This window comes from Synchytrium microbalum (assembly GCF_006535985.1).
Source record: "Synchytrium microbalum strain JEL517 chromosome Unknown SmJEL517_scf0001, whole genome shotgun sequence".
Taxonomy (NCBI): Eukaryota; Fungi; Chytridiomycota; class Chytridiomycetes; order Synchytriales; family Synchytriaceae; genus Synchytrium; species Synchytrium microbalum.
The window spans coordinates 1,445,735-1,468,431 of record NW_022158350.1 but is presented as its reverse complement, the minus strand read 5'-3'; the positions used below and the strand labels follow the sequence as shown (position 1 = coordinate 1,468,431).

Below are 22,697 nucleotides of genomic sequence, written 5' to 3'. Positions count from 1 at the left end.
CAATTGTAGCAGAGTGGGAATCTGATATTGAATGCGACGGCTACTAAGATATGAGCACTCGAAATCTGCGTCTTTTCGCCGTTCATTGGTCCCTTTTCAATCGGACATCCCTGTAAAAGACAGCTTCTCCGTCGAACACGGTTAAGGCGAGGGGCACTGCAGGCTGAGCTTGAAGAAAACGAGCTGGAATTGTTTTTCTACTTGTTTATTATACAAGCATCCATTTCTACAATTTGATTTGAAGCTCTCTCCATCCTCCAGCAACCTACTTTCAAACTCAGCTCCCTTAAGTAACATGGATTTGGGTCTCAACATTTGTCAGAAAAGAAGGCTGACGGGGTTTCTTTTGATATAGTTTCGTTGCCAACAGCACTGGGCAATGGCTCGCAACCTCCGTGGTGTGGTGTCCTGCGAGATCACCTCCATACCAAACGGTCATCTCGATCGAAAACGGGATTCATCATTTTTTACGATTGGCCTCAGGGATTTACAAGCTGCCAAGACCTTTGTTGCGTTGGTGGACGAGCGTCGAGCGTCGCCAAGCTGGTAAGAGGTCGAGGCTGATTGCGACCGTAAGACGAGAGCTTCAATGACCGAAGAATAGGAGCTGCAATGGAAATCAAAACGTAGCAGTATATAAGTACATCCATAACGCTAACAAAGATGATGAGAACAAATGTGTAAGATTTTAAAAGAGGGACTGTAACAAAAATTGTAGCAAAATAAACACAAACCTCAGCGTTTTGCAGACGTCGAGTCAAGGGGCAATTTGTAGTTGTGAGGATCTTATTTTTAAACTGTGTGCTATATGTACAAAGTGTTTATAAAACGCTTAGTTTCCTTTCAGCTGTGTACAAATTCTTCAAAAAAGGCTTTAATTTCCTTTAAGCTGTGCCAAAGCCTTCGCGACAAGTTCTCTTTCCCTGCTCGCAGCCTCAGCCTCCTTCTTCGTCTCCATCGCCTTACGATAAAGGGTAGAGAAGAGTGGTACCTTGGGAATTGGAGGTTCCTCTTCAACTTCAGGCTTATGCAAGATCTTGTGAAGACCAGTTCCAATACCCATAGGTACACCCATGATAATGCATTCTGAGACTCCATCAATGGTATCCTTCTTGTTGAAGAATGCTGCATCAAAGAGATGGTCGGTTGTCTTTTCAAAGGATGCCAACATGAGAACAGAGTCCTTCATTTTAGCAATTCCGAATCGAGTGATACCCAATACGTCGCCCTGAGCATTGAGAGAGACCGTGTGAGAAACGAGTATGTCGATATGCATGCCTTTTCTGGGTTTGATGTTTGCAAAACATACCTTCAAAGTCATCAAATCAGCCAATAGCATCAGGTGACGTCTATCAATGGTTATACCATAATTCTCCATTACAAAGTTGACTTCATTGATAACAGCGGTACTAGTTTTGGTAGACAATTCATTAGGAAAAGCACTCACAAAAAAACAGACAAGCAGAAAGATTCATACCGAGCAGCTTCGATACCAAGCACTTTTCGAATTTCAAGAATATTATTCGAAGTAGTTCGAAGACCATCAACTCCTGAATTCAGAAAAGATATTGTTAAGAATGTCAGTTCAAGCAGTTCACACACAAAAGAAAAAGGACTTCATCGTTATACCACATACCTAATGTGCCCATAACTTCACTCAATCCAGTACCCTCAACCATCAACTTGTATTCCTTGCTCTTTTCATCTTGTGCAACAATAGCATGACCAGCAGTAGGTAATCCCTATTAAAGGCGAAAATATGGTTAAAGACTCTCGCAAATATTGCACATACAAACTAGTAACTCACTTGAATGACCACTTTTGGTAGTTCACGACTTAGAGCATGCATTCGTAGATATCGATCAGATGCATTGCTCTTGGACTCCTTTCCGTCAGGGATTGTGACTCGAATGATGTTCATGCCTCTATCAAGAGTTATTGGCTGCGAAAAAAGTGAGCACGAGTGGGAACTTCATTCAAGGGATCACTTACAGCAGATGCAAGCTTCAATTTTGGTGCAAGCAGAATAGCCTTTGCAATAGAATCCAATGTGATTTCCAACTAAGGAAAGGGACGAAAAAAAAGTTGGAGTTTTTGTTATAAGAGCTCACAAAGGAAACTCAAATTCGTACGACACATACCTTGAGTCTTTGAACCAGATCCATATCAATGCGTACATTGATACTATAATCATCAGTCATTGATTCTTCAAAGAACAATGCCACATCATTGAGAGTCGTCTTTTCAATTCGAGATTTAGCGAATCGAGCAGTCACTTCCGTGGCACCGGCATACAACATGGCTGTGATGGCTGGTGTTGATATGTTTTTGGACGCATTGATGATTTCCTATGACGTCCAAAAAAATAAGTCCTTGAAAAATGACCTGAAGCAACCGCAGGCTCAACTAACCTTAATACGAGGAACACCAAGCGTAACGTTCATACTTCCAATACCAGCAAAATGGAAAGTTTTAAGTGTCATTTGAGTACCTGGTTCTCCGATAGATTGAGCTCCCACGGCACCAACAGCGGTACCTGAAAAAAAGAGGAGTGTCAGAAAAAAACTTTCAAGAAAATGGTGATATCTCTAAACGAGCACCTCTCAACGTGTCCTTACCTGGTTCAATTTGAGCTTTATCATACTTGTCAGAGCAAATCTTCATAAAGGCTCGTATCTGAGTATTAGTAAATCGCAAAGGCAATCTATATCCACCATCACCTTCGTCTATAAACGCTTCACCATCAACCTTCTTTTCATCCAAATGTGATGGCAAACCAAGCCATTCTCGGCGTTCAGCCAATGGCACAACACAATTGACGTCTATAAACTTTCGTAATGATTCTTTAAATTGTGCTGATACTTTGGTAGCCATACTGTCGAGTAAGTGAGCAGATAAGGAACGGATTTGGAAAGGTAGTAATCGTGGTTCTTCGGGTGTTGGGTTGAGGGCAATGACGTGGGCCAGGTTACGGCCGAATTCTACAGGTTGATCATCTGCTTCAATATCTACAGGATCTAGACGATCGTCGCCGTATTGGAATTGGACGACACCACCAGTAGAGTTTCGGACTGTATCGTCATAGTGTACAGTGATGTCTTCCAGGGCCTAGTACAAAGGACGAGCTGGTCAAATCCAAATACGATCCGAAGCCGTGAACTTCTTTTTAGCAATGGTATTCTTTACCTTCATCAATCGACGTTGCATATAACCAGTTTCTGCAGTCTTGACGGCCGTATCAACCAGACCTTCACGACCAGAAACAGCGTGGAAGAGGAATTCGTGGGGTTCTAAACCAGTGTAGAAACTGTTTGCAACAAACCCTTTGGCAGCAGGAGTTTTCGCTACAGAGACAAAAAAAGGTTAAAATCCAAACAGTGTATAATGCTCCTTATGAGTGTGTGCCAATCACACAACAGTATGCTTACACTTGTGAGGAAAATGGGGTAGGGAACGATCACCAAATCCATCAGGAATACGTTTTCGGCTAATATCTTGTTGACCGACACAACCAACCATTTGTGACACGTTCAGAGAAGAACCTAATATCACGAATGGAGGGTGAGTCCGCGGATTGCGACTCGCGTTTTTATTCCTAGATGTTTTGTCATATTTTTACCTTTAGATCCACACAATGACATAATCAAGGGAGCATTGGACTTGTGTAGTTCAGACAAACACTTCTTTCCAACTTCAGCACGCACGAAATTGAGTTCTTCACGGATTTTCGACTACAAAGGCGAAAAAAGAAGAGTAAGTATTGGCTGAATAATTACAAGCAAGGGAATGCCATCATCATCTTCTTGTTTCTTCCCTCAAGAGTCTGTTCAGCATTCATTCCGGATAAATTCTCCAAACTGCCGTCCTTAAATTGTTGAGTATATTCGTCGCATTTGGCATAACGTTGGTCCACAATCTTCTTTCGTTCAACTAACAAGGATGCGCTAGCTTGTACATCGTCAATACCAATAGAGAACCCATGGTTGCCTGGAAAGATCCCGAGACCGCCAATGTGAGAAACAACGCAAAAAAAACTAATGAGCAAAGAAAAAGAACTTACCCAAGAATCGAGCACTCATTTTAGCAGTACGATTCATGGCTTCTGCAGCTGCTTCAACGCCATAATCTCGAAGCAAGACATAGTATATACCGCGTTTGCTTTCAGCTCCAATAATGGCCTTGTCAATGACTCCACACATAACCTCACTATTATGTATAACCAAATAATTATCGGTGGGATCCATACTAGGGTGGAATGGAAGGCGATTTGACATCATGGATGTCGGCTTCTGATGGTTTCGACATTTAGTTTCCAAGTTGACTTTGATGGGTGAGTCCTTGTTTGGTCGTAAGAGAGTACTCCAAACTTGTTTGCCAGTCCATAGAGGTCGAGGCTATTGTTGGAGATTATATATGTGTAAATGAAATAAATGAGGTGAAAAGAGTAGAAAGAAAGTCGAGAATTGCATACCTTGATGATAGCAGGAATAGGCAAATCCAATCGTAGATCACCAAGTGTAAACGACATGATAATTTGACAGAATTCAGAGCGAGTGAAGAAAGCATCCTTTAACGAAATTAGATATGATGCTGTTATGAAATCTTGAGTGGCAGCAATCAACGGTTGACCATTTCGTGGTGTAACGAGATTGTTTTTGGTCTAACGAAGGCCCAAAAAAAGATAAACTATTGGTCACATTGGAACTTCAACCAGACACATTTACCGCCATCAAGATAAGAGCTTCAGCACGAGCTTCTTCAGTTTGAGGTACATGCAAGTTCATCTCATCACCATCAAAATCGGCATTGTAGGGTGTACAAACACATTCATTAAATCGAAGTGTTCGCCAGGGAAGAATCTTGGCCTAATATTGTGAAATTTAGGAAGAAATTCGTCAACACCAAAAAAACCGTATAATGTGTTTCGACTAATAACTTACTCGATGACACATGATACTGAGCTTGTGCAATGACGGTTGACGATTGAAAAGCACAATATCACCATCTCGTAGATGACGTTCAACGATATCACCAATTCGCAATTGATCGGCATGACTGGACAGGTCACCATACTTGAGGTAAAACCTACAAGAGAAAACAGAGCTGTATGAGCTCAAAGTGTGGGGTCAATTCAAAGCTTCACTTGAGTGGATACCTCTTGGTGTCACCAGGTCCATAAACTTTTTCAAGGTACTGAGCACCAGGATGCTTCAAGGCACCATTTCTGATGGCAGCTCTCAATACTTCAATATTGTGCTCGTTGACACGTTCGGGATATGTCAAAGTAATTGCCATACGTTGTGGAACTCCGACCTATCAGATGAAATAAGATAAGAACGTATCTTTAATTGCCTACTTTGAGATATGTAATCAAACATACTTGATCAATACTGAGATTGGGATCAGGAGAGATGACGGTACGACCCGAAAAGTCGACACGTTTTCCAGAAAGGTTTCCACGAAAGCGACCATGTTTTCCTTTCAACCTTTGACAGAACCCCTTCTTTATCTTTTGAATGTTCTACAGGGTGACCAAGATGTTTGTGTGAGCTCGCGGGACGGTAAAAACAGACGCAACATGGTAGACACTCACGGCTTGAAGATGACCAGGAATACCGGGGAGTTCACTTGTCACGAACATGGCACATTGCAATTGAAGATAGTCCCAATGATCCTAAATTTCGTGACCGTTGTGTAAGATGAAGGGAAAACAGCACTGTACAATTTGAAAGCATAGCAATACCATGAGTTGTTGAGGACTGTCACCACTGAGTTCAAACATCCTGATTTTTGCATTTGTTTCGACGATTTCAGACATCAATACAGTGATATCATCTTCAGTACTACACGAGATGAAATACTTTGAGGTCAAATTGTCAAAACAAAGGACTGCTTATATGATAAGGAAACATACGTTGCACCCTGTTGAGTGATGGAAGGACGAATGCAGACAGGTGGTACTGAGATGTGTTCAAGAATGAATCGTTCCGGACGACCAGATTCTGGATTCAATCCCATCAATTCACAATCCTGTAAAGTAAACAGTCATGTTCGTGCCAGAATTTGTACGAAAAAAAGAGCGAAAGTGATTCCATTGATGTACCTCATCGGTGACACGTTTCAACAATTCCAATACAGTACGAGGATTGAGATCTTCTTGAGCCTTTTTGATGTGTAGTTTTATTTCGGGCGTATGCTTGATTGCGGAATCAAAGGTATCATAGAAGTCTTCAGCTTCTTGAACTGCATCTTTTCGTGGCTTTTTCTTGTATTTTTCGTGGATGAGCTTGAGTGCACCAACTTTCTTGATTGATCCTGTAGACGGCAAAATAGAAATAGAGGCGTTATGAGTTCTGAGAGAGGAAAAAAAAAGCTGAATAGCCTGTATGGTTATGGCTGGAATTTGTACCATTGGTAGCACCACAATGAGGACAGACGCCGGTCTTTTTACACAAGACGTTGAGCTGTTTGATGATTTCACCACGCTGAATACCATCTATGGTACGGTTTCTGAGTCGATGAATAAAGCTTCGTCGTTTTCCTTCATCGACCATGACGCAAGCACAACTCTGCAAGGAACGAATGAGAGAGTGTGAGATCGTTAAGGGCAGCGATACTTGAAAAGAATATAATTGGGCTTTAGCTCATTTTCTGCCTCGAGGTTACCTTGCAAATGTTCTGTAAGACATTGACCAAGTTTTTGAAGTAACCAATGTGAAAGACGGGTTTGTTGAGAAGTATGACACCATAGTGACCAACACAATCTTGTATTCCTTCTTCACATGTGAGACAATTTGATTTGGAAGAAGAATTGCACCCCTGTGATGGTCAGAGTACAAGTCAGTCACGATCAATCGACATGCGTGACATCCAAAGGAGACATGAGACAAGGAAAGTGTGCTAGTAGTTTGCGATCGCGATACTCACGAGTCTTGCGTCCAGAACACCATCCTTCATGGCAGGACGGCCAGGTTGATTGATGTCATATAGATTGTGACTTGCGACTCTGAGGATGGAGAGTCTGCTTGCTTCTTGAGAAGAAAATACACCAAATGAGATTTCCTTGCTAATAAAAGCAATAAAGTAGTGAGGATCAGATGGATCGTCATGGAGCTTAAAGCGTTAAGCCTGTTTTTTGTTACTTACACCTTCTTTTGAGTCGTATCGACCACAGGCTGTATAGAACGATGAGAAATTAGTTCGATAATGAGTACAGCAAGATCAATAAGCTCTCTATGTTACCTTCTTGGACTTTGTCGCCTCCATCGCTGCTGACACTGTTTTGCTTTCTTGGTGATTGTCAAAAGGACTAGGAGCTTTCTTACACTTGAATACATGCTACGAGAGGATTTCACGTCGGTAAACGTCACAATGACGCGTCTAAAATGTAGTGTTCTTCTTTTAAACACGTGCCGGTATCGCGGTTGATGCACCAGCTTCTCTCCAAACCTCACATTTTATTTCACTCAAACAAATAGCAGCACACGCTATATGATAAACAAGAGCAAAGAAGAGGAATGAAACGTAGCTCATAATATATTGAAATGCGTTGCGATTATTTATATTGGCGAAAGAATTGAGCATGGAGTTTGGTCATAAAGACAAGAAGCGAGTCAAGGTGAATGTTCATACTTCGTTGCTGGTAATAAGCGGCAGCGAAAACAGAGAAGCTCACCTACTATTTTGTAGGTCGAGGATGCATTCAGTAATTTGGATCTGTCTCCTTATTGCGCCATCTTTTCAGCAATCTCGAAGGTGCGTGTTTTTCTAGCATTCAAGCTTCATTTTCATGTTTGCAACTTTCAGCATCAAATCAACCAAAATCAAATTCCCGACCATGGTTTCGTCCATTCATTTCCAAATTTGACAATTTTTTAGGATGCAATCACCAACTCTCACGACAAAATCCTCTACCTGCTGAACCGTTACATCAAAATCAAGCATTTTGACAATGTCGATGTCATCGCTACGGCTGTTATCCAAAAGTTGGTCGATCCAGATCCGGAAACACGAACGGTTGCATTGAATTTGGCTCTAGCTTTGGTGAACTCGCCTGCTTCACGCTCCGATCGACTACCATTCGACCGTGCTTCATTACAACAGTTGGCTCTCTCTTTCCTCAACGATGATGAGGGTCAAGTCCGTGTCGTAAGTCCTTGTTGTTCTTATCCTGTGATTGACGACTTTCTTGTGAAAGTGAACCCCTACGGAGAAAGTTTCCCAAGATCTTTCCTGTTCTGGTCACTCTATCTCTTTCTAAACTCGTAGGCTGCTTTGAAGGCCTTGTACCATTTGCACGGCACAGATACCTTTTGTGAACCAACCAATTACGATCGAATATCAAAGCTCACAAGAGTTGATGATGTACCGGATGTGAGAATGCAGGCTATGACTCTCTTGTGGTATGTCAAAGTTCGTTAGCACCTTTTTTCGCGTACAGGTCTCCTCATTCTTCATCCGAACAATCCTAGGGCCATGGCACACAAATATCCAGCTTTCGATCTGGAAGCCAATGCTAAACGACGCAATGGATCTAACTATCCTGTATGGACTATAGAGAATGATGCATTCATGCGCTTTTGTGAAATGGCAATGGACTCTGAAAAGGAAATTCGATCAAGAGCTATGAATTTCATTGGAACATTTCGCTATGTCAAGGAGGCTTTTATCTTGCAGACTCTTAATAAACAGAGTATAACTTCATTCAAACGGAATGCTGGGCAGCTAGATCAGCAATGGGTAAAGAACGTTGAGGTTCATCTTTGAGGCTACAATGATTGTCGTTGTTTGCTTGATTTTCTTTCTCTACTTTCTGTCCTGATTTTATTCGTCTACTGATCAGGCTCTTCGATCTGGCAAGGATGTTGATTATATGGACAATAATGAACGTCTTGTCGAAATATCTGCTTGTGGTGCCTTTATCCACGGTTTGGAAGATCAACATCCTATCGTTCGTAATGCTGCTATTGGTGAGTGCAATCCCAAACTGAAGACATTAGGTCCATGTCAAAGCCTCTTTGTTTGCTTTCGCATACTCCACCACTCTGTTTTCAAAACACAATATGCCATAATGTAGATGCCATGTGTGAATTGGCATGCCGAGCATCCAATTCAACCCGTTTCGCTGCTGAAGCAGTCACCTTCCTAATCGACATGTTCAACGATGAAGATGAATCTGTTCGTCAAAATGCAGTTTCGTCTCTCTTCAAACTCGCTCGTGAACGACGCATCATCATCACAATCAAGGATTTAGATAACGTGAAACTGATATTACAAGACACGAAATCAAGTGTTCGACAATCTGCCCTAGACATGTTGGGGAATGTAATGGTGGACTCGATTCAAGCTTTTTCGAATTTGCATGGAATGATGCAACACCATATCCAGCATCGTGAGGATGATCGAGTGTATGTTTATCGGTGTCTTGGAAAGCTGGGGAAATCACATGCGCTCTTTGTCCGTAAGTCTGATATCCGGAATTACATCTAGTGTTTTTTGCGTGAGGAAGGCTTACCATTCACAAATAATCTGCAGGAACTCTGATCAATGCCATGTTTGATCTGGATGATCGATACGTTGCTCAAGAAAAATGGATGGACTCTCCAGCTCGCAAGTCCAAAGCCCGAAGAATCTTCTGCTCTAGGCTCGTATTTACCAAAACTTGCAACTTTAGATGTTGGCAATGTCGTCCTTACTTACAATGCCATGAGTGTTGCTACGAGTTTCATCAATGAGCTCCCTACATATATTATACGGCACTATCCATACTACCGTGACTCGTTTCCAGAAAGTGTACCTGATTTCGCCTTTGAGGTATGTTTGGCTTCGATGCAAAAAAAAAAACTTTCTATCAGTCCAAGAAATGAATTTCTGTAGGGAAACTCGAAAGCACCTAGTTTGAATCCGATGTTAGATTCCTCAATATCTCAAATCCAACTGTTTTCACAACAAGTCGTTGAAATGCTGCCCAGTGTCCTGCCGCTCGTGACTACTCCTACTCCATCATTACTGGAATCTGCAAGTAAAATGTTGGAATCTCTGAACTGGTATTGTGGGAAAACTTTAGGTGCTTTTTTGGCGTTCACGCACTGACAAACCTCAATCCTAGTCGAATTGAACATTTGAACTCGTTGGGTGTCAAGTCCATCATGGGATCTGCTCAGTTTTCATACCACATCTTGTCTGTGTATCAAATTATCATCAAGGTATGCGTTGCCCCGTCGGTCGGTGTTTTTTGCGCACTGCTAACACACCTTTGTTGTCAACACAACACAATACAAATTCAATCAACAGGCAAAGAAGACACTGAATCTCCTGACACCATCTCAACCACTACGTGATTGTGCATTTCATATAATGTCAATCACGTATACTCTCCATGTACATTTTCTTGGTGTGCCTGTCCAAGAATCCCCAGCACTACAGACATTGAGATTGTTTGCACATGCTTTATGGGTGTATGCATCGATTGCAAGTGGCGTAATAGCACAGAATGAGTCGGATGTTGATCTGAAAAGTAAGGTTGAGGAATTGGTAGAGAGAGCGAGAGGTTTGTTACATGTGTAAGTAACTCTGCGAGTCTGAGGCCTTTTTTTGGCGAGAGGTTGTAACATTTCCTCAATCCATCTTTTAGATGTCAAGGACAGGAGACGTGCACGTTTGTGTACTCTATAGCTTCAATACAGCCAGATTCAGTTCTAAGGGTCAGCAGTCTGCGAAACGCTATTTTGGTATGTTGTTGCAAAAAAAGTCGCATGACTACACCATTACTCACCCAGTAATTTCTGGACTGAAACCATTCCCTCTTACCTAGAATGCAGCTGTACCACACCTAATGCACCTAAAACTGTTGCGACATACTCATGCTACGATTGATGGGTCAAAACTAGTTGGCAAATATACTTTGCCACATATTTATGAACTCGCTGTTACCTTTAATGTGTACAATATGATGGATACAGGAAGTATTCGCATTCATGTAAGGCTTCCTTTTATTAGTGCTTTTCCTCTGCCGTTTTGCTGCCCTCACGAACAGAGAGCAAGAAAACTCATCATATACCTTCAATTAACTAGGTCTCAATAGACAACACCCGCCAATCATTCAAACCATCCTCCACCGATTTCACAATCACGCCGTTTGAATCAACATGTACCCTACACATCCCAATCAAAACACCATCAACTATAATAGGTCCATATAACGCAAGTATAGAGATTGTGAATCTGTTTCATGTCAATCATTTATTGGATGCCAGTATATTGAACTGGGGATTGGATCCTAATTTTGGTAATTCTCAGAATGTTATTGGTGGTAGTACTAGTAATCAAGGTCAAGCTCAGAATCGGTATGGACGTCTTTGTATGCATTCCTCATCAGTCAGTTATAGCATACCGAACATGCCTGTACAAAGCAATGGCAACTATGAAAGTATAATTTAAGAGAATAATATGGAAGGTGTTTTGCATGCGATTAGCTTCGTCTAACTTTCTTTGTTGGATCGCTAAGAAAGGTTGAATATTCAAAGACTCTCTCTTACACAATCAGTACCACAAAACATCAAAATGTAAGATCCTTAAACCACGAACTCGAAACCTGACTGTAGTTTTGATGAACTCGCGCGCTTCACGTTCTCATCTCGTACCGTCCAACTGTGATTCATTACAACAATTCAACGCAGTTACCGAACACACAATGTAGACGCGGTGCTTGTTGCATTCAACAATGTGGCGTTCAGTATGTCCCCTCGTTCTGGCCTTCTCAAGCATGAACTGGCATTTCAAAAGACATCTATATTACAAAAGAACAAGCTTGGTATATTCTTTACGATCGTGTTGCTTTACGTGTTGATGCTTTTGGGGTAGCTTTTCTCCTTCGTTTCTTGCCAAATCTATTCAGGTAGCAACACAAAGAAACTGTCGGTGGACAAATAACGATGAAATATCTCACAGAATCGCAACTTACGTGGCAGCAGCAGACATACTCCGTCCAATATTATCAGGCTGCTTGACAGCATAAATCCTTACAATAAAGTTCTCAGTAGAGTAAGCCTCCTCAACGACATGCAGCTTTATCGGCTTGCTCTGAATACCAGTTCCTCGCACACGATCTTGTGCAGCTCCTGGAGGGAAGAGTTCAGCAAATCGATAATATGACATTTTATACATTAGTGAATTCCTCATTGTCGGAGTGGCTGCATCATCTACTCGATATTCACCACGATCAGTAAAGAAGGATCGTTCACTGACTTTATCGGGCCATACTCCTTCTGCTATACGGATCATCCATAGGAATTTGTTGATGTCGTCACCAGAGTATCCTAGAGTTCCACCAAAGATGATTAATACGTAATCTACATCATGTTTTCGCATGATTTCATAGGCATCGTCTTCTCCTGATGACATGGCTCGACCAACTGTAGCAATATGGGTATTATTCCAGGTATTATTGTCTACTAGTGTGGTCCTGTTCGAGAAGCCGGCTATCTGATATCCGTAATCCCACCATGACATGATTTTGGCGTCTTCTTTGGTGTTTTGACGCAACCAGTAATAAGCTTCACGGAAATCATCAATGATATGTTGAGATCCGTCCGCATTACGTGATGCTAATACTACAGATGGCGACGAATATGCATTGGATGTGACCCAAGTACAATGCCACACAAATACTATAAATGCCCAAGCAAAGACTCCTACGATCGCTGGTTTTAGATCAAATGCCCATATTCCAGCTTTCTCGTCTTCTTTTTTAGCACCGCTCCTCTTCTTTTTCTTATCTTTACCAAGATCCTTCTTGTCGTCCTTGTCGGGTTGGACGGGAGTACTGGGTGTGCTATCGGATACTGCCGGTGTTGATTGCGTTTCACCTTCTTTTAGATATGTATCGAGTATACGAGAGCATGCGATGGCCGATGCCACACATACACATGGCGTCAGTGTAAGAATCAATCTCACCATGACTCCGGCAAAATACGAAGCAGTGGCAGCATACAAGATGACAAATACATGCTCATCTCGCAATTCTTTAAAGCAAAAGTATACACCAGCTGGGAATAATGGTACTAGTAGCTGCATATCAAAGAAGAAGGATGTCCATGCTGTAGGTTGATGTTCAGAGACGGATGCGATAATGGGTATATATTTTTTAGCATATCCTGTGTCCCATAGAGAATAGAAACGACCTGTAAATGGAGCAATGAATCCACCAAACGTCATTGCAACTAGTCCTACAAATCCAAAAATAAAGAAGCCAGAGATGATGGTGTTGAATAAGACTCGGAATTGTCCTTCAGACAAGTGGCTCCTAATCAATTCACAGAACGCGTATATTTGCAGCAGGCCAAAGATGCCTAAGAGTCTAGAGTGATTAGTACTCGTTCCTGCGGCATCCGTAAATAACATCGGTCGCTCTTTTTGCCAGTGGGTTGCACCAGGTCTCTCAAAGTTATATCCGGTTACTTACCAAGAGCAGCCATATGTTCACTGGTACGAGTAGGCATGAAGCCAACGAATGGAATCTCCATAGACGACAAGGTACCCAAAATATAAAACGTGGAATACGTGACATATAGCCTGTTTGAGTATTTGCCCATCAAGATCAGAGCAAAAGCATGTAATGGAATCAGATTGATGATGAATACATATCCACCCCAAGCTGAAACCATGTAAAAGTAATACAAGGCCGCGATTCCAGCATCCAATACAGACCCTCGTTTGAGAGCCTTGATCCAATAGTAGAAGGTAATCATCAACAAGAAGATAGCGATACCCTCATTATCGTATGATCCAGCTACCGATCTAGATATATAACCCGGAGCAATCGATATAAAGGCGGCTGACAGTAATCCAGCAGACGAGTCTTTTAGTTCTGAAGTCAGCAGGTATGTGGCGTATGCTGTGAATGCTGAGAATACTGGAGCCAAGAAGACACAAATGTCTCGAATGTCGACTGGGAAGTTGATGTAGTGGAGGAATTTGTGCATTATTCCAGCAGTGACCATAATTCCCGGATAGACAGTTCCACCAACGACACGGCCAAGAGGATACCATGACCGTTCGTCAAACCTGTGTCAAGAGATTCGTTTGGTTAGTTCGACAGGAACAAGATGAGATTGGCTCAAACTGTCATGTTGTTGTCAAATTTCACTGTTTTCAACAATTTGACAAAACATCGCATCAAAGACAATCGGCATACCAGTTCAGAAATTCGTAAAATCCATTCTCTACGAGATGTCGCGTAGTTCTAAAGTTGAACCTGTTGCGAGTGGTTGTTTGAACGTGAGTTTTGGACTTTTTACCGATGTCGCCAAGAGAGTCAATGAACTTGCCATGGGTCGAATTCGTGACTGTTTCAAACAAATATTGAGCATTAGTGACATTTCTTAATGATGCTAATCCACAGTTTGAACTCAAATGAAGCACATCAAACAAATCCAAACGTAAATTCATAAACGTACATGATGGATTCAAAGCGAATGACAGCGAATAAACGAGAGCCAAAACCAAGAAGGCCGATGGCAGCGAGCACGACCACCTTGATCCAGATGGCTTCCGACGTCGTTGACGCTGTTATAAACATGGTGCTCCTCTTTTTGGCGAATGTGACGGAGCTCGAGTTGGATGTCAAGTTTGTTTCAGAGTGATGAAGTAGGTTTTTATTATTATCGAAATTATGAGATCTCAATTCACATCTCAATGTCAAGCTCGTCAAAAGATTAAAAACGCGACCAATGAAAATGCACGGCGGCCCGACTACCACTAGCAGGCCAAGGAGACCAGGATCACGGTAGAAGACACTCTCCACCGCATTGTAGTAATATTTTACGCGTCGCCCTCGTCTATTTCTCACCTTTCAGGATGGGACCATGTGTGATTCTACTTCTTGATCAGACCTTGACCTGGATCACGTCCAATTTGCGCCAAACTAAGCTTGCAGTTTACAGTAGCTCGAACTGCCTGACATAGAATGTTTGAAACGCGTTAGGTCCCTGCGCTTTGCAGTTCTCTTCAAGAAAACAAGCTCTCATTTACGACACGGTTTCGTATCCAGATTTGCACCAAAAACTGGACCACAGAGCAAAGCAGCATCGAACTTGAGGAGAATGTCACTTGTATAGATAGATTGCCGATCATATCTAGCATCGATATTATGATGACCTGTATACAATAGTGGCAAAGCATATAGAGGATACGACAATGGTTGCCCTAAACCAATTCCTCCACGAACTTTTCTATAAACATGGATATTTCTGTGCGAGCCACCCGGGAGTGGTCATTCTGTTGTCTGGTATTCTGCTACTGACGCTGTCTTGGCCCGTCATCCAGTCGGCACATTCCTACCTGTCCTTGCGACCCTCAAAATATGAACCAGTCACCTTCTGGGAGGAACCAGCTGCTGTCTGGAATGAAGGAATGCCTTACGATGGTATCAATCTACGCCTCGAACCACTCGTCATCCAGTTTAAGGGCCTCTCACAGACGAAGTCATTAAAACTCACTGCTGACAGAGGTGCACTTGATCGTGAAATTTTAAGACAGGCTCTACTCATACAAAATCATTTAATGTCACTCACCGTATCTGATCCTGCTCTTGCTTCGGGATTTGCTCCTGTGGGTCTGGCCGACCTGTGCTTTCGTCCCTTGGGCGACTGCTATATACACTCTCCACTCAGCTACTGGTCTCATAACATGGACTTGCTTATGAACGATCCTGATCCACTCGCTAGATTATCATCATCACCATCGCCACCATCAAGTGATGATCAAACTATAAATAGCACGTCACCACAATCGTCTGCTGATCCCGTCATTCCTACACCTATAACATCCGTATTAGGTGGTATAGTCATGAACCAGAAACGAGTCAGCTATGCAGAATCACTGGTCTTGACCTTCTTCCTAAACGATAATATAACCATATCTGGAATGAGTGTTAGAGACGTCTGGCGTAATGTCATACTCAAAGCTCTCGACTTGGACGCCGTATTAGGTTATAATGTTCCTGTGAAGCATAGTCGTAAGCCACAGGGACATTTAACTCTTGAAGACGGACCAGATATATACGTGTCACCAGATCTTTCCAAGCCTGTCGTATCTGCAAACACTGGTGTCTTGATATTAGTAGCTCTGATGGACATCCTTCTCTTGTCATTGACATTCTGGGATGTAGCATTGGTAAAATCAAAGTTTGGATTAGGAGTCACTGCGATCTTTTCGGCTGGTGGATCGTTTACAATGGCTCTAGGTTTATGCTCCATGCTAGGACTCGACATGAAACTAGTATCATGGGAAGCTACGCCGTTTGTGTTGCTCATATCAGGCTTTGATAGTTTTAAGGCTTTGGTGACCAGTGTATGCTCGACATCGCTGGATTTACCTGTACGTGAACGAGTTGGTCGTGGTCTCAGTCAATGTGCTGTTGCTAATATGAAAGCTAGAGCTATCGAAATGTTAGTTATTCAACTCATTTCGTTTCTTGGTATACCACAGGTCGAGGTAAATATTGCGTTAAGTCAATACATTGTATCAGTATATTGATATTTTTGGGGGTCACTCGTCATATGGTATAATTGAAACCCTTCGTTGAATCAATAGGAATTCTCGATGCTTGCCTCGATATCAATCGTATTCTACTACTTTATGCAAATCACTTTCTTCACTGCTGTCTTGTCTATCGATATTCGACGTCTCGAGGTATGACTTTGAAAATGCACAGAAAAGTCAAAAATCACTTTTGCAATCAGTCCAACACTCAACAAACTTGCAGCTGACGGATCTGGCCAAAGTCAAACCTGGAACAGAAGATTTGAAGGGCAAGGCTTGGTCTGTTTTGAGAAACATTGTTGTAAGTCAAGGCAAAAAATAATCCAAAACTACCGCATGTTGGTTTTGACACCTTCATTTAGGTCTTGGTCACAGCCTTGTTTCTTGGAGTGAGCTTCTTCTCGACTCCTCATCTGTGGACGGTAGAAAGCATGGCGTGGCGAGATCCACAAGCCAGAGCATTTTGGGCTGCTATCAACCCAATGGCACTCCATATATTAAGCCTCACCATCGGCTCATCAACAAGAATAACGTTTGCTCTGCCCACAAAACACATGACTCCAGAATCATTGCAAAGACCTGCAATCTTCACCTTGTTGATTGTCGTCAGTGTGTTGGCTGCCACAACAGCTTGTATCATAATAACGTCCATGTTTCTAACTCGTGATAAGCGAACATTTGATTCAACAGTCACGTCTCCTTGGTCTCTTGAGGAATGGAAACATGCCCATGTCACTAAAAGGTCATTTGAAGGACTGCCGGATCCCATATTGAATGGTAGTGACATCAAACCTGTGTATGTACATAACGATGGTCGAGTTGCATGGGTGGATTGGTCTGGTAGGCCGCATGTAGTACAGGCTGGTAAAGACATAGTCATGAATTGGCAACCACGAACACCCGACTTTACCATGACGAACCGTAAACGAGGTGTTGATCGAGTAAAGAGCTGCTGTATAATAGGTGACAATTTGGTATGTGGGACCAAGAATGGTCAATTACTTGTGTTTGATATGGCTATGGGAGCTGTAAAGGCTGTTTCGACACAACAACAATCGCATTGTATATCTCATATTGTTGGTCGACAAAGTCATTCAGTTGTAACGCTATTTACAGCTGACGATGGTGGTCATGTATACGAGTATAGTAACTTTCCCGGTAATTTATCATCACGATTATTATGGAAGCAAGAAGGGTCTGCCTCTGTCTTGACTATATTAGGACGTGACAACCATGTATGGTCAGCAACTACTGGTAGCTCCCGGGTGCAGACAACAGCAACCAGAGCAAACTTATCTGTTGAGAATTCCAATGCAACCTGTCTCGATCTACTTGAAAGTGGTGACAAGACATGGTTGGCAGCAGGTTGCCAAGATGGAACTGTAAGAGTTATGGATGTCAAGACTGGACAATTCATTTGTAGAGCTGAAGCTGGTTGGGCGCCATCACCACCTATACTCGACGTGCTCGTATCCGTTCCAGCAGACACGAGTCACTGTCATCTAGTCAGTTCAGTCAGAGGACAGGTCTCCTTTTTCGAAATCGATGCGACCAATACATGTCACCGAAAGAAAACGATACCGAATCCCGGTAGTAATAGCATAGCACGATTAGCCAATGATCTAGGGGTACTATCATTACGGCAAGTTCTTGGTAATCCTCAAGGATGTGGAGAACGTTGGTGGGAAGTCTGGATTGCGGATCATCGTGGCAATGTATTTCGAACCTTCAAATTGGGTCGAATACGAGGCCTAGTTGATACAACCCTGCAAGCTACCGAACGAGGATGGGGCACGATGTCTTGGCCAATTGATTGGTGGAAGATTAGGCGTAGTCTTCCAGATAATGTGACTTGGGCCAACGCTAGCGCAATCCCGCCACCACCGACAGCTCTACTATCAACATCATCCTCATCTTCAGATCTCAACGGAATAGCTGGTAAAGGTAATGGTGAGAATGGTGGTATAGCTGTCAAGGACGGAGAGACAGTGACGATGACTCGGCCTCGTAGAAGAAGTAGTCGTCCATATCGAGTTGATGGATTGGTGCCAGTACTGCCCGTAGCTGGTACACTGGCTCCGGCCACATCTCGAGATCAATTCCATGATTCGAGTGTGGATGATGGCGAAGTCATTCGAGGTGTACTTGCTCGAGCAATGTCTGCTCCAGAATTGAAACAACAGCAGCCGCCGTCAGCTCTAATACTACATAACATAGTACCAATGACGTCGACAACTGTAGACGTAGGAAAAGTGGTAGCAGTCCAAACTGAAGAATCAAAGGTGGGTACTGGAACTTCGTCGTCATCGTCTTGGGAAGTTGCAAAGACTCTTCATCCACCACCACCGCTGCCCGCAGTAATAGCTAATGAAGGAAAACCGCCACTAAGCCCATCCTCCAACACGACCAAAAACAACCATAAAGCTCAAACGGACAATGATACAGCTACTGATGCCGAAACTGTACATGAACATGAAGAAACCACTGAAACACCATCTGACGAAGACGACGAAGAAGAGAGCACTCACAATAATAGTAGTAGTAGTAATATTAGCAGTAATAATAGTATTGACCTCGATATACCCACCATGGAAAACAGCCACCATTCCGAAATAACGACTATTGAAGAAATCCCCTATGATGAATTCCGATCTGAGTCATCGCCAACCATTCATATGAGTGGTAATGTACTGGCTATAGGACTTGATAAACTGATTACGGCAGAATTTGATTTTGGGGATTCCTCGACACGGCTTTCGGACTCTGGTTGGCAGACGATTGCTGATGGGAAAAAATCGCTGTGAATGGTCTTTTACGTTGTGGTTTTGGGACGTTGCTATGGGGACTTGTGTGTGTGTGTTTTCTGTTTGCATCTGTACAAGTGCTAGTAAAGTGGCAAAAAAGAAAGAGTAGAGAGGCCTCCCCAACTGCAACAAATTATACATATGTAAAAGCATGATATCAAGCAAACCACTTTTGGTTTTAAGTAAAAAAGTTGCAAACCTTGTATACCAAAATAACAACGCACTAGTATATCAGTCGAAACAGTTGAATGTATTGTTCTTTGTGTTGTGTGTTACTACATAATATCCCTCACTAATCAGACTACTACTACTAACTACTACTCTACTCTTAAAATTCACATGTTTTTACCTAATGGTTTTTGTACACTTTAAGCCACCCATGATATACCGTTCCCTCATCTTATGATACCCCCATCACCAACCAACTGTATATCTACTCCGCTGCCCAGCCTCATCATGTGGTTTTTGACGTCACAGCTACCTACAATATCCAATGTCCCCACACATCAGCACTCTACACGTTCCAGAGTCCTCGTCCATCCACGATGCGACTCGAATCTCGAATCGATGGTGAATGCCTTCAATGGTGATGAAGACATCAAGTATCCGTCCGAAACAGAGGGACGTCTGTTCAAGATGGGACCAGATACGATCTGGTGTAGTTCGATTATGGCTCTAAATACATCATCATCTACTTCCTCATCGTTATTACTACTATCATTATTGGTTTCATCGTCAGACAACTCGAATACGACATGCTGGTCTGGTGATGTTGGGGTTGACACCATACTGTCGCTGTTGTTGTGCAGTAAGGTAACGTCTACATTCAGAGACGATACACCGGTAGCAGCGTCATCTTCTACAGGACTGGTATATACTGGTGCACTATTAAACCGACTTCTAGCCCACTTTGACGTTCCTGATACAGCAGCAAACGTTGGCACACCTAATAAGGGAGATACAGTAGCGGTACGATGTAGGCCTGGAGTCGTCAACCGTCTAGGAGATGGTGATAGGATATCCTGCTGCTGTTGTTGTTCAGCCGACTTTGTAGATGTTGGTGAAGGAGTTGATGTACATATCCGTAGGGACGTTCGACGTGCGTGGACATCCATTGCTGATGCCGGACGGGATATAGGAGCTTGTATGGTATGGGTTTTCGTCAAATTGTTGTTCAAAGGAGGGCTTTGCAGTGGTGTGTGGAGCGACATGGTTGTGTGCTAGTAGCTAGAAGAAGAAGGTGTACGAGCTAATTGTGTATCTATCGATGGTACGTTAGGTGTCAGTGTATCGGCTGGTAGCTGTTCCTTGTTTACTATCCACGGTGCGTCTGTCGTGGTTTTCGACGCTTTCGTTTTTTCGAGGTTGGCTCAGAACCTTTTTTTGTTTGTGCTTCTATCGATCTTATTAGAAGGGAGTGACGGCAGCATCGTTTGGGCGTTAAGAATGAGCTATAGTTTGGGAGCTCGCCTGTCCCGTATACGTGTTGGTGCATCTCTAATCCAATGTCATCACCCAATGCACAAGCTGACGCAAACAAACTCCTTCCATTCCAGTATCAGTCTTGGAAGTGGCCATAACAAGTGGTCAAAGATAAGACATCAGAAGGTATTTATTTTCATGGTGAAATTGCTCTTGATGCTTTTGGGATTGTTTCAACTTTGATCGATTTTTAAAAAATTGGGAATCTTAAGACCAGTCACATTCTTTTCATATCCTAGGGCGACAATGACTTTCAAAAATCTCAAATACTGGGTCGAATCTCAAAACAGATAACAGCTTCCATTCGTGCTGCCAAAGGAAACACTGATCCGAAAACCAACATCTTGCTTGCATCAGCTATATACCTGGCAAAGAAGGCAAATGTGCCGAAACTCAATATCGAAAACGCTATAAAACGAGCTTCAGGACCATCTGATGAAGCGGAGCCCGAATATGTCGTGTATGAAGGACTCGGAAAGAACAGTGTTGCTATATTGGTCGAAGCTCTGACTAGTAAGGGTGCTAGTAACCAGTGTTTTGGCGCAATGCTAACCGTCGACTATAGGCAATAGGAAGCGAACGATGATGTTTGTGCGCTTAGCATTCAAAGACTATGGCAATGGATATGGGAATGTTGCATACATGTTTGCTAAAAAGGGCAGAATACTCTTCACAGAACCATCAACCACAATGACACCAGAAGAACTATTCGATAAAGCCACAAACGATTGTATAGAATCCGATCTGATTGAAGATTTAGAGCCTGGAGAAGATGATGGAACAGTTGCAGCTATATGTGATTTCAACAATTTCATCTTGGTTAAACAATTCCTTGAATCAAAACAGTATGAAGTGAAGGAGTTTGAAGGGGTGTATATACCGAACTCTGAGAGTATGGTTGATATCGCTGATACGAAAGAGTTGGAAGTGCTGCTCGACAAGTTAGAGGGGCTAGATGATGTGGTGGCCGTGTATCATAATGCTAGGATACCAGAGACGTGATTTATGACATGCCATTATTGTAAATTATCATTCATTTACATAGAGGCTTTGTTTGCATCGTGAACTGGTTGTTTGTGAGTCATTTGACTTCGAATACTCTCAACCTCTCCAAAGGCTATTGAAACAAGCAGAATAACAAATAAGAAGGCAAGCATCCTCTCACCTATAGTATTACCGCTATGAAGCAACACGGAACAATCGCAGAAGGTATGCCAACAAAGGCACAGTGGCTCGCGTATTTGACAGCAAAGTCTCGATGTGCATTTTGGACTCGATCGCTCTGATTTCTAATCGCTGTCGCCTGCTGCTAGCATTGGCCAATGGCTTCCACATCTCTGAATATCACAAACACCAGGCAAGCGTCTCCAAATTCGTTCAAATAATGACATTTGAAGCCTGACACATTCCATTAAACACAACAGGAAAACAATTACTACACTGTACATGTCTCTCAAGGTGATGAAATCATGGCCTTCACCAATTTGACTGCAGGTGAGTTTGAAATCTCGTCCATCGGATTCGAACTTGATCTGTATGACCGATCGGTCTCGTGGCAAAGTCGATCGTTTGGTTTTAAAAAGTGTATGTGAATTGCAACAGGAATCTTTCGATGATTGTATTTTTTGATATTTAGAACACTTGGACTCCTTGTTGCCTGAAGGTCGCAAACTTTACCAAGTATGTCAATGACGCTTCTGCTTGGTGAAAAAGCAATCGCTCATCGTCTTCACACACCACAGACAACTATCAAACCCTCACCATGCTCTCCAACAAAAGGGTATTGAAATCTTGACACGATGAAAGTCCTATAAATGCTGACCGACTTGTACAAACCAATAGGTACACTTTTGAAGAATGTGTTGCTCA

The 22,697-nt window shown here is 42.6% G+C and overlaps 4 protein-coding genes across 4 annotated transcripts; 2 read left to right on the top strand and 2 right to left on the bottom strand.

The window, feature by feature from the left end:
* Positions 1–874: 874 nt before the first annotated feature.
* On the bottom strand, positions 875–7,266 carry SMI363 (DNA-directed RNA polymerase; the record flags this gene model as incomplete). Its single annotated transcript, XM_031166293.1, has 28 exons — positions 875–1,228; positions 1,310–1,409; positions 1,478–1,550; positions 1,637–1,742; positions 1,808–1,942; positions 1,993–2,061; positions 2,142–2,348; positions 2,412–2,536; positions 2,619–3,108; positions 3,187–3,344; positions 3,429–3,542; positions 3,620–3,731; positions 3,914–3,987; positions 4,061–4,394; positions 4,472–4,660; positions 4,725–4,865; positions 4,941–5,085; positions 5,156–5,313; positions 5,381–5,521; positions 5,594–5,674; positions 5,744–5,843; positions 5,915–6,030; positions 6,104–6,315; positions 6,410–6,569; positions 6,667–6,819; positions 6,928–7,066; positions 7,147–7,175; positions 7,243–7,266. 28 exons carry the CDS (start codon positions 7,264–7,266, stop codon positions 875–877), a joined length of 4,239 nt encoding a protein of 1,412 aa, XP_031027919.1.
* Positions 7,267–7,582: 316 nt separating this feature from the next.
* On the top strand, positions 7,583–11,515 carry SmJEL517_g00362 (uncharacterized protein; the record flags this gene model as incomplete). The annotated part of the gene is made up of 15 exons (XM_031166292.1): positions 7,583–7,618; positions 7,690–7,755; positions 7,879–8,148; positions 8,269–8,402; positions 8,472–8,739; positions 8,843–8,969; positions 9,077–9,460; positions 9,674–9,813; positions 9,877–10,046; positions 10,109–10,205; positions 10,294–10,562; positions 10,634–10,730; positions 10,814–10,978; positions 11,074–11,428; positions 11,511–11,515. The coding sequence occupies 15 exons, from the start codon at positions 7,583–7,585 to the stop codon at positions 11,513–11,515; spliced, it is 2,583 nt and encodes an 860-aa protein (XP_031027918.1).
* A 306-nt stretch (positions 11,516–11,821) lies between these two features.
* Positions 11,822–14,578, bottom strand: SmJEL517_g00361 (uncharacterized protein; the record flags this gene model as incomplete). Its single annotated transcript, XM_031166291.1, has 4 exons — positions 11,822–11,888; positions 11,963–13,349; positions 13,463–14,064; positions 14,457–14,578. The coding sequence occupies 4 exons, from the start codon at positions 14,576–14,578 to the stop codon at positions 11,822–11,824; spliced, it is 2,178 nt and encodes a 725-aa protein (XP_031027920.1).
* Positions 14,579–20,792: 6,214 nt separating this feature from the next.
* Positions 20,793–21,830, top strand: SmJEL517_g00360 (uncharacterized protein; the record flags this gene model as incomplete). Its single annotated transcript, XM_031166290.1, has 3 exons — positions 20,793–20,954; positions 21,068–21,341; positions 21,394–21,830. 3 exons carry the CDS (start codon positions 20,793–20,795, stop codon positions 21,828–21,830), a joined length of 873 nt encoding a protein of 290 aa, XP_031028082.1.
* Positions 21,831–22,697: the final 867 nt, after the last annotated feature.